The 12,047-nt window shown below is 38.6% G+C and overlaps 1 protein-coding gene and 1 long non-coding RNA gene across 3 annotated transcripts in view; one reads left to right on the top strand and one right to left on the bottom strand.

Annotated features, from left to right (window-relative positions):
- The window catches only part of SERPINI1 (serpin family I member 1), a 68,005-nt gene that overhangs the window by 7,618 nt on the left and 48,340 nt on the right, over positions 1 to 12,047 (bottom strand). For both annotated transcript variants that reach the window (XM_060149944.1, XM_060149945.1), the window contains one exon: positions 7,689 to 7,786. In XM_060149944.1, the coding sequence (XP_060005927.1) occupies positions 7,689 to 7,786 (98 nt within the window). The remainder of the gene's footprint in view (positions 1 to 7,688; positions 7,787 to 12,047) is intronic.
- The window catches only part of LOC132520982 (uncharacterized), a 207,481-nt gene that overhangs the window by 177,174 nt on the left and 18,260 nt on the right, over positions 1 to 12,047 (top strand). The window lies entirely within an intron of this gene.

Below are 12,047 nucleotides of genomic sequence, written 5' to 3'. Positions count from 1 at the left end.
AGCAGACATTGCCGCCAAATAACTGGTCCTACTTTTCTCCAGGCAGCGTGGAGCAAGGCTTTTCACAATGGATAAGATGGAAACAGTGCCAGCAAACCCTAGGTTCCCCAGAGAAGAGCTGGACAGTAATTCAAGCTCTTCTGAAGAAAGCAAGGCCAAATACTAAGGCATTCATTCAGTCACTGAGCAAATATTTATCAAGTACCCTGCTCGTATGAGGTATCGTGCAGGGCACCAAAGGCTCTAAGTACCTGTGATTGACATAACGCTGGCCAGATGGCCATTCATGCAAGAGTATGCCACTACTTCCTTTGTGGCACTGTTCCTAATCAGCCAATTTTAATGGATTTCTGCATCACCAAGGACATGCTTAAAATAACAGAATGAATGGAGTTCCATAACAGAACCCTAGGATACCAAAAATGTCTCTGTCTCTGTACTTTAGTTGCTAAAATACTTTTAGCTTTGGCCCCACCCATGAACTTTAGAAAGGTTTTTAGAATTTGAGCTCCTTCAAGGTAGGAATAGTGTTTGCTTATTTGTTTCTCTGCATAGATTTTGTTCTAGACCAGCAAATATTCATTCATTTATTCACTCATTCATTTATTCATGTACTGAGCACCTCCTATGTGCCTGACATTGTTGATGCCCTGGGTATACTATGGTGAGCTAAATAGTTCCTTCCGAATGGGGGAGAGAAGACATTAAATAACAAGGACAATAAAAAAGCAAATCAGGGTTTCCCTGGTGGCGCAGTGGTTGAGAGTCCGCCTGCCGATGCAGGGGACGCGGGTCCGTGCCCCGGTCCGGGAAGATCCCACATGCCGTGAAGCGGCTGGGCTCGTGAGCCGTGGCAGCTGAGCCTGCGCGTCCGGAGCCTGTGCTCCGCAACGAGAGAGGCCGCAATAGTGAGAGGCCCGCGTACCGCAAAAAAAAAAAAAAAAAAAGCAAATCAATAAATGACCACAGTTTCAGGGTATGGTAAGTATAAGAAATAATATAAAGTGATGGGTTGGCTGGTGACTAGGGAAGGGAAGAGGAGCTACTTGACATTGGATGTTAGGAAAGGCTTGTCTGAGAAGGTTAATCTGAGCTGAGACCTAAAGAATACAGAGGAGCCAGCCCCAGGCAGACTGGCGGGAAAGGCTGGTGCAGAGGCAGATACAAGCCAGGTGTGTTCAAGGACCCAGAAAAAGCCTGTGTGGCTGGAGCATGGGGATTGAGGAGGGCCAGAGGCTTGAGAGAAGCCCCCAACTTGGAGCAAGGCAGAGCCCAGCACCATCTTCTCAGGGCACGCACCCACCCAGCATCTATCCTGCTCCCCACACCATGCTGGGCTCTGAGGACAGAAAGATGTCCATGACACAGTCCAGGCTTCTGAGGGGCTCCAAGCTCAGTGACAGGTATAAGAACAAACAATCCAAGGAAAAAGTAGAACTTGTGAGAGCACTTTGCACCATCAGAATCCAGATAAGGGAAAGTAAACCATCTAGGAAGGGCAGGACGTCAGGGGAAGCTTCTCAGGGATGCTGACATTTGGACTGGTTCTTGAAGAATAAGTGGAAGAGTGAAAGTCAGAGAAGGGGACAAGGGCATTCCAAACAGAGAATTATATCTGCAAAGTGAGAGAAGCAGCAGTGAGGACCTGAAGGTCCAACTGAAGCTGGGGCTAGAAGGAGGAGGGGAGTGGTGGGGGTTGTGCTTGATTTTAAGAGCTTGGACCAAGATGCTAGAGAGCCCGGGCTTTGGCCAGAAGTAACAGGACATGACGGCTTTGATTTTAGAAGATATCGGTGGCAGCAGCTGTAAAGCGTGAATTGGATGAGCAGTCAGCTGGGGGCAAGAAGATCAACTGTGTCAGCTGTTGCAACAGTCCAAGCAAGAAAGTGGGGTAGAACTGGAATTACGGTGCTGGAAGAGAAGGACAGCTCTCTGACTTACAGGTAGAAGGAGAAAGAGAACAAACAAGGGCAGGATGTGAGAGTCAGTCCAGCATAAATCTAAGCACTTGAGTCTGACCTGAATATGGCTTTTTGCTGTGTCTTCTTAATTCCTTTATTTCATTGGCTCCTTTATTAAAGCTCATACTTCGTGCTGAAGGATTTAGTACTCTCTCTTTCCCCTTACACCTTCCAAGAGGATTATCTATTAATCCAAATGCTGATGGTCCTTCATTTCCCTTACAAAAATAGCCCTACTCTATAACAGGATCTTCGCTGCATTTTAAATAGAGCCTGAGAAGAAAATGATTCTCAGCACTCTCTAGATTCCATGTTTATCGCATGAGTCTTTACTATGTTTTATGTTCATGGAATTTAGCGTCAAAAGCAATGGACATCAAAGTGAGGTGAAAAAATAAACACAATAAATACAGAGCATCTCATCTTATTTGTTCCTTCATTCAGGGAGTACGAAGCAGAAAACACAGTGCTGGGTGCTTCTTAAACACACATAAGGATCAATTATGTGGAAGTTTAAATTCTGGTGGGAGATATACAATGCATAAGTAATGATAATATGAAATTAAATGTGGTATGTGGCATAAGAAAAATAATAGAATATTGTAGTATTTAAAAAGGAGTGATTACTTCTCGTTGGTGTAATCATGGTGGCTTAATAAAGTTGGAGATATTTGACCTGAGGCTCAGTTCAAAAGGTATTTCAGGTGGGAGAAATTTCATAAAGATGAGGGCTGGGGGGATGTGAGGTGCAGAGCGAATGTTCAGTTTGGCTGGAGCACACGCTGTGTGTAAGGAATCAGCCAGAGATGAGGCTGGACGGAGCTGAGGTCTGAACGCCCTGCCGAGCGGTGGACGGTGCACAGCAGACCGAAGGGAGGCTCTGAACAGGAGCTGGAATGATCAGAGAGTGAGTTTTAAGGTGATTAATCTTGGCAGTGGTAGATAAGACAGATTAGATGGTAGAGAGATTGGAAACCGTTTAGGAGGCTATTGAAATAGTCTAGGGCAGCAGTAATGAGAGTCTGAAATGAAAGTAGATGCCATGGAACAGAAAATGAAAGCATGGATTCAAGAGGTCTTAGCAAAAGACTCTCAAGTCATTCAGTTTTTCAGAAGCAAGAGAATGTCATGTAGGGTATTTTTGGTCCACTGCTGAATCACATTAACTATTTTTAAAGAAAGAAAAAAATCTCATTACATGATTTTAGAATGTAGTAGTGTCCCAATAGTACTGAATTGGTTTCTGGGTACTTTCGAGTTTTCAAATTCTACTAATAATGTTATTTTTAAAAGATTTCCCCAGTTTTTACATAAGGCTTTTAATTAAAGAAGTAATACACACACAAGGTAAATTTCTAAGCAGTACACAGTGGTCTATGAAACGAAACCCCTTCTCTCATCTAAGAGCCTCTGTCCAGTATTCTCGAGGCAACCACTTCTATCATTTTCTAAGATGTTGTTCAAAAATGTTCTACGCATTTAGAAGCTTAAATACATATTTATGAGGGGGGTGATCTAAGATGGTGGTGTACAAAGATCCTGAGCTCACTCCTCCCACAGACACACCAAATCTAAAGCTACATATGGAACGAGTGTTGAAAAAGAACTAATAATTAGCGGACCAACTGGAGGCACAACAAAGGATAAAAGGGCCTCATGGTAGGAGATGCAGAGGGTCAGTCCCACCAAAAACTCCATGCCCCTGTGCAGAGACCTCCAACAGGGAGGGGTCTCATAGGTCCAGAGCTACACCCTGAGGAGCAAGGTATTTGTGCCCCACGTTGGGCACCCCAACCCTAGGGACCTGTACTGGGGACACGAGGTCCCCAAAACATCTGGCTTTGGAAACCTAAGGGGCTTATGTCCAGGGCACCCAGGGTGGTGTAGAGACCTGAGATACTCCTTTGAAAGGACTTGCACACTGTCTCACTCATCCCAGGACCCAGTACAAAGGCAGCAGTTAGAGAAGTGCCTGGACCATATGTGAAGGAGGTTCATTTGCTAATCTTAAAGCATCTGCTGGAGGGGCAGGGACAAGTTGGGACTTTCTTTGGGGAGAGAGGCATGGGTGAGCGCCGTTTTTGCACTCTCCCTATACCTTGCTAGTGCAGGTGGGCACACACAGCATAGCCTTGCTATAGCCTTGGGTGTGCCCCATTCCCAGCGCTCTTGCTCTCCCTCGCTAGAGGCAAGGGTGTGCCCTTCCCCCAATGCTCTTCCCTGCTAGGGGCGAGCACAGTCCACACAGGGGGCGCCCCTTGATTGTCTGGCCCTGGTGGCCAGAAGGGCTTGCATTTCTGGGCCCCAAAGGACTGTGACAATCAGAGAAACAGTTCTGTGCAGGCTATCACCCCCCGGGGCACTGCACAGACAGCAGACTAAAACCATCCCCAGTCTGTCTGTGAAAAAGGTCCATTTCCTTGTCTTGGAGCTGCAACCCGAGGGACAGGCTACAGGTTTGTTAAACCTCTAGGGGCTACAGAGGAGCTCGCAGGGAACGTAGGCAGGGAGATGCCATCCTTCAGCCCTCCCTTGGCCTCGCCACAACTTACTGGTGCCTCCCCAGAGTTTATTCATTCATCTGAAACCCTGATTTTTGCAAACTGTCACGCAGGAACATGTTCAGGTCTGGTCTGGAAGTCAGCAGGGTTTATAATTGTAGACCCACAGGACTGCATGGATTTGCATACTTTAAAAGCTGCTGCCTGAAGAGCTGGCTTCTAATCAGCCTAAAACCAGGTGCTGACTGAGATCCGTCTTATTGGAACCCTGCTGGGTCTTCACACACTGTCCACACCTGGGATTTATCAAGTATTAACCAGGCTACTTAGACAATCACAAGGGTTCAGGAGTCAACCAAGAGCTGGGGAAAGGTTGAACCATAAGGTTCATCTCCTACACGTGGTCATTTCATCAAGACTGGGAGAGGCGCCTGTTTCGCTTAATTCGTAGAAACAAACACAGAGAGTCAAGCAGAATGAGGGAGCAGAGGAGTATATTCCAAATGAAAGAACAAGACAAAACCCCAGAAAAAGACCCATTAAAATGGAGATACAGAGAATAGATTGGTGGTTACCAGAGGAGAAGGTTACCAGAGGAAGGCGGTGGGCAAAATTGGTGAAGTAGGTCAATTGTACAGTGACAGACGGTAACTAGACTTAACAGTGGTGATCACTTTGTAGTGCATACAAATAGCAAATTGTGTTGTACACCTGAAACTTATGTAATGTTAGCTACCAATTTTACCTCAATATGAAAATAGAAAGAAGAAAAATACATATAGTCTCTTCCTCCATCTTTTGACCCAATATGCTCCCTCCCATTGTCCCCTTTGATTTTTTTCCTTTCTGCTTCCGTAATGCTTTCTCAGGTACAGAGTTTCTCAACTCATTGCTATAGAAATTTTGGGCTGGATAATTCTTTGTCATGGAAGCTGTCTTGTGCAGTGTAGATCACAGGGATGTAGAAGCATCCCTGGCCTCCACCCAGTAGATGGCAGTAGCTCTCCCTAATTGTGACAACCAAAAAGGTCTCCAGCTATTGTCAAATGTTCCCTGAAGGGCAATATTGTCCTGGTTAAGAACCACTACTGCAATAATACATTTCTATCACTCTTCCTTTTATTAAATCCAGCTGTTTATGTCTTTCTCCCCACGAGTCTATGTGCTTCTTCAGAACAGGTAGCATATCTTAATTATTTCTTCATTTTTATGACCTAGTACTTTGCTCACACTATCTGCCTCACAAAGAGTTGTTAAATGAAAGGAATAGACATGGCATTGAATAGAATTAATCTGTATATCCTAAACACCATGAAAATTCTCACTAAAGTAGAAAGTCATAACCAAATACATGCTAATAATTTTCCTGGGTACTTGTGGGGTTACTGAGTGTCATAAACACTTTAATCATCAAGGTTTTCATGTAATTTGGGGAGGAAAGAAGTATACATGTGAACAGGACACCAATCATGTAAGGCAGAGCATACGGTGCCCCAAAATGATGCAGGGAATAAAGGCTATTGAAGTTAGAGGAAGCAGAGAGGAAAGTTTTACAGCTGTGTCACTAGAAAGTTCTTGAATGAATGATTCATAAAGTAATGTATGTATTTGTTTATATGTGTGTGTGTGTGAGTGAAAGAGAGAGAGAAAGAGAATGAAGACCGTATCGGTTGAGGTAGCTGGCATGCCGGGACTTCTAAGACTGTGGCAAAACTAGAAATTTAAGAATCAAAGAATTCTCACTGAAAACTCGAGAAGCTGGTTTTAGATCAGTTATCCTGAAGACCTGAACTGGGTAGTGTTTGAGGATGACCAGGTACTGGGAATGCAGCTGTGAGCAAGATGCTGAGAAGGATTCAGGTCTGATGGAGGTTTGATCAAAGAGCAAAGACTTTCCGCTATAGACTCTATGAACTCTGAAAGAGCCTAGTGTGATTTCAAATCTGCACTCATATGTACATTTATGCCCTATTGTCTCTGTACATAGTAAAGGCAATTAAATATTACCTTATAAACCTTCCAGATATGTCAAAAAAGTTGACCTACACTGACCACAATAATTGATTTGCCACTGCAGTGATACTCCTTCGGGACTGAAAAGCAGTAAATATTCTATGTGTGTGAGATAACTGCCTAAATGTTTGGGTGACACACTGAGGAATCTCTAATCAAACTGAAAACAGAGCCATGGTAAGAAAGCAAAATATAATTATTTAGTTGGAATTTGGCCAACATAGCATTCGTTGAATTCCTAAGGAAAGGAGCATAAGAATTTTAAATTATCCTGTGCTTGAACCACAAATATATATATATTTCTGCCTCAAGTACAATGTACCCATTACCCTTTGAATCTCCATTTATTCTACCTTCATGGCTCACATCCAAGCTCCTAGGGCTCTGAACTCTTGTTTTATCTTGATATCAATCTGTCTTTATCTCATCAGAAAACATACTGTTTTATTTCCCATGTTCTATAGAAATGATGAAAATTATCATTAGCTAAGCTAACTAAATCTTACACTCACAGGTACCTTAATTCAATACATGTCTTGGGATTAGCTGCTTTAAAAATATTTCCGAAAGGATTTTACATTTCTAAGTACTTTAATGTTCCTAATATGTTAAGATTTTTATCCTGACCAAATTAGGGCATCTGAATCAAATAATTTAACTGGTTGTTTTCCCTTGGGATATTTTAAATAAATTACTCAACACCCGATATGTCAAGTATATTTTGAAGCTACTTCTTCAAAACCACTGTTCTTTATTGAAGACTTAAGATAATAGTTACATCATCTCACAGGTGTTCTTTTTAAAAGCATCTAGTTCTCACAGCAGGCACTCATTTATCCTCTCTTCCTTCTTTCTTTCCCATATGATTTATTATAGCTGGACATATTGAGATATTCAATCAATACATTTATTGATTATCTGCTCTACAAGGCATTCTGTCAGATGTGATGGGGAATTCAAAGATGCATAAGACAGGTCTTCTGGAGAATATACTCTGCTATCAAAGATAGACATGGAGCAGAATAATACAAACAATGTTGTGACTGTATTTATAGTTTCGCTTGTAGAAGTTAAATATATTTCTTATATTTATCTGGCAACTGATAACTATATTTTACCTCAGAACTCCTTAATAAATAGAGGTTTCACCACCATCATTTTAAAAAAACTTTATGGAATAACATTTTTTTTTAAATTGGTGTTTATTTCCTACCAGACAAGGCTGTCAAATTTGCATTTTTGATGAAAACTTCAGTTATTCCAAGAGCCTTCAGAACATGTTTTAAATCAATTTCCTGTTCCACTGTGAACCTGGAGAACACAGAGGGGAAAAAGTATTTAGTTACAGCATTTTAAAAGTATTTAGTTACAGCCTTCAAAAAGTATTTAGTTACAGCATCCTGCTACCTGGGACAGGAATAAAATGTTAGATATGTTGATTTTTAAAAGTCTGTTTTATAGAGGGTAAATTATACTAAAACTGGATTTTGACTATAAGTAGTATTTGATTGTTATTGTAAAAAAGGGGAGCATCGAAAAGAATAACATAACAGAATAGTATTAAATTATTAAGTAGGAAGCCAGATTGGTCTTAATATGGAATCTCTCCCAATGAGATTGTATCAAACCAATGAATTGTATCACCCATCTTTTCAGTGAAAGATATGGACTGAGCATGGCTGTATTAACAAGTGCAGTTTTTAAAAGCAAAGGCTTTTATTACTTTTTTATAAAAAGTGAAAAACTGGTTAGAACTAAATATTTCCTTTTTTAAAAGATGTTGCCTCCTAATCAATACAGATCATAAATATAAGTTTTTAGGCAATGGGCTGTGTCCTTAAAAAAGCTAAGTCTGTAATAGTCACTAAACATTACTTTAGCATCATTTCTGATGTCTGGTTTTAAGAAGAATGAAAAGAGAATGATTGCTATAAACAAGACTCAGACACCAAGAGGAATAATCAGGGGAAAACCAACAGATGAGTAAAAGTATAACAAACATATTAGACTAAGTACTAAATTTTATCTATTTTAAAATAGATACTATTTAAGTACTATTTAAAAATAAGTACTATTTTTATCTTACACTTTAACTTGCACCTAACATTGTTTATTTTGTTTTCCACAAAAAGCGGATATTGACTGTGAAAGTAGAAAAGGGGGATGAGTAGGGAAATACATTGGAGAATATATTCAGTGACTTGAATGAATTCTTAAAGTGTTTTCTCTGTGTGCTTTGTTATTTATTTGTTTGTTTATTGGTCACATATGTAGCTTACTATATAATAGGAACTGTTCCAACAATATAAAACAGATTAATTTAACAAAAACAGATGAATTTAAATATCACTACAGCTCTTTGAGGTAGGTATTATTATCCTCAGTTAATATTTGAAGAAACTGAGCAGCAGAGAGATGGAATAACTTGACCGAGTTCATACAGCTAGTAAGTGGCGGAGTTGGGATATGGATCCAGGTAGTAGTATATATATCCTGATCTACCTAAAATAAGAAAGTGAAGGAAGATTTCAGTAAGGGTTCTTTTTACTTCTTAAAAGCAGCTTGGTTTGTTTCACACTTTTTAGGCTGTTTAGGTGACAATGATATTTTAGCTAGATTGAATTTGGGCAAGTTCTCTAATTTCTGAACCTTGGTTTTGGCATATGGAAAATGGCAATAATAATGCCTGCTTCACAGTATTGTTGAGGGGATTAAATAAGTTTTCTAAACATCTTAGGATGATGCTGGCTTGTAGGAGGCATGCAGTAAAGGGCAGATATGTTAAGAGTACTTACCATATTGCAGTTATGTGTAACATTCACATTATTATCAATGTTAAGGTGTTGAATATTTGCATTTTAGTAGTGGTGGAGTAATTTGATTAAATAGGTATACTAATCTCTGCTACTTTAACTGTAAATTTGTCAGATCTAGTGTTTTTTTCATTTTAATATTTGTAGTATCTAGCATAAGACCACATACGTAGGGTGAAGTGAAATAAAATCTAGGTGTCCACGAGAGTGTTTGTTTAAAGTTGAAGACAAGATGTAAACAATTTCCACTTATCCATTCCTTGTCTTTGTTCCTTATCAAACTATTAAAAAATAGCTATTATCCATATACTCTCTCTTTCCTCTTTATATAGACTAATATTAATATAAATAATCATTATCATCTCCCATATACTGAGTGTTTACTATGTCCCAGGCACTATGCAAATCCTTTTATGTCTAGTATCTCATTTAATCATCCCTGTGATAATCTCACACAATCCTATGAGACAGGTATTGTTACCTCTATTCCACAGAAGAACAAACTGAAGTTCAGTAAAGCTAAACAACTTCCCTAATCACACAGCTAGTAGGTGGCAGAATAAAGATATGAACTGAGATCTTTCTGACTGCGAAGTCCTCCCACCCTTAATCACTATAATGCCAACAATGGCTTATTTAAAAACAAACAAACTACAGGAAGATTTTACATTTCACCCACTGATTTTAAAAATAAAAAGCCACAATGCTACTTTTTTAAAACCAAAAGTCATGGCTGTTTTTGTAAAGGCATTTGATGTAATCTTGTATTTGCAATTTTCTATCTGAATAAATTAAAGAGGTATGCGGAGGGCAGAAGCATCGGAGACTAAGCAGGGACAGTGTGGAGCAAGTGTTAGAAAAGAACAAATATATATTACACATAAGGAGATTTATAAAAATGTGTAAGAATTAATCAAATTCTTTGAAGAAAAACCTAATAAAAGCACTCATGATAAAAAATAAAATCAGATGGCTTATGCACTGGTTTTCTTTAACAGACATGAAACTGAAGTGCTTTATTAGTAGACAGTCACTTCAAAATAGCAGGATGGTTTCTGGTTACAAAATAGAGAACACTTATCCTTTGATTTCTAGTACTCTGATCACAAATGAAAAACCTAAGACTACAAAGGTAAGAGTGGAAAGATACTACAGCCAGGTACATCTGCATTCCAAGTATTAGAGATTTCATTTTTATTTTATCAATAGAAAGATCTTTTTATACCTAAGCTGTATCAGTAAGACTGAAAAGTAAGAATATACAATGAAGAGGGTAATTTCATTAGAACCAAGTTTAAAAAAATCCTACTTAGGGAAAAGTATATAAAAAGATTGATTAACAAATGATAAATACTAGGACTTAAAAATAAACAAAAATAGTAATATTAGATAATAATTATATGATGCTTACTTTATGGCAGGCATCATTCTAAAGTGCTTTTTAGATATTTTACATATATTATATATATATAATATATACTTTTACATATTAGCCAAACTATTTTTTCTACCATGGATAAATTTTCTACCATGGATAAATTGGAAGAATATTTGGCAATCTCATTTAAATCTTAGAGATGTATGACTGTGCATAAATCTTGTGGTATTTCACTGGATTTGGTGATATCACATAGAAATAGCAATCTTACCCTCTTCTGAATAGATTCTTGTATTTTGGATAAATATACAATTTCAATTCAGCATCTGACTCCTGTAAGATTTACTGTTCAGGGGAAAAAATATTAATACAAAAGTAATTGCCTTTCCCCCCTCCCCCTCCCCCCAAGTACCCTATGCCTCTTAAGGGAAAGTATTTTAAAGCAACTTGTATAAAATCTGGTATAATAGAAAGTAAAAGTACCTGTGAAGTAGGACAAGAATGTGGTCAAATTCAGAAATGCACAGTTGCATTTTTAGAGTAATGTCTCCATGTGAAAAAACTATACAAACCCTTTAAGACAGACACTTGAGTAAAGCTGGAGCACAACTATTAGAAAACTTTTACCGTTGCTAAAATTGAGTCACATAAATCACTTCCTTCACTGAACATTTGGTGGGTCCTAATGCTGTAAAATGGAGGGGTGGATAGTTCCCATTGATTATTACCAACACATTGGTATTTGGAAACACTCAATCTCTTAAAAAGGGACACCAAATTTATCTTATCTAGCTACTTAGCCTCCCACTCTATGCATTAGCCATGCAGAAGGAGAATTCATGGAACTCCTGGAGAAATGGATACATGGTAATTAACCATGCCTAGTTTAGTAACAGGCATTAATATGAGCAAGCAAGCTAAACTCTTTCATAATTGAAGAGTATCTCTTAGAGAATGAAAATTTAATTTTCTTCTGCTGCCGCATTCAGTTTCTCAGTGGACAGGACCCGAAGGCCACATTTTCTAGTGAATGTGGTTGAATTACAATATGTGATACTTAATAAACATTCCTTTAGAATTCTTTTAAAATACTCTTAAATAATTTTGCATCCCTACAGAATTAAGGCATTTGGAGATGCTGCAGTCAATTCATAGAATTTAATAAAAGAAGCATTAACTCTCTACTGAATTTCTCATATTATCAAAAAGAATTCCTTATAAAAATGCAAGGGAAAAATACAAAATTAATGATAAAAGGTCACTGGATGAAGGTTTAAATCTGATTTAGTTATTTACATCTAATTATTAATATTTAAAAGTAAATTGTTCTTTTAGAGTTAAGATATATTGTTCATATATTAAATATGTAGATGTCAATTAT

The sequence above is a fragment of the Lagenorhynchus albirostris genome, chromosome 5 (genome assembly GCF_949774975.1).
Source record: "Lagenorhynchus albirostris chromosome 5, mLagAlb1.1, whole genome shotgun sequence".
Classification (NCBI taxonomy): domain Eukaryota; kingdom Metazoa; phylum Chordata; class Mammalia; order Artiodactyla; family Delphinidae; genus Lagenorhynchus; species Lagenorhynchus albirostris.
Note: the sequence above shows the minus strand (reverse complement) of the source record. Positions and strands in the feature narration are given on the sequence as shown.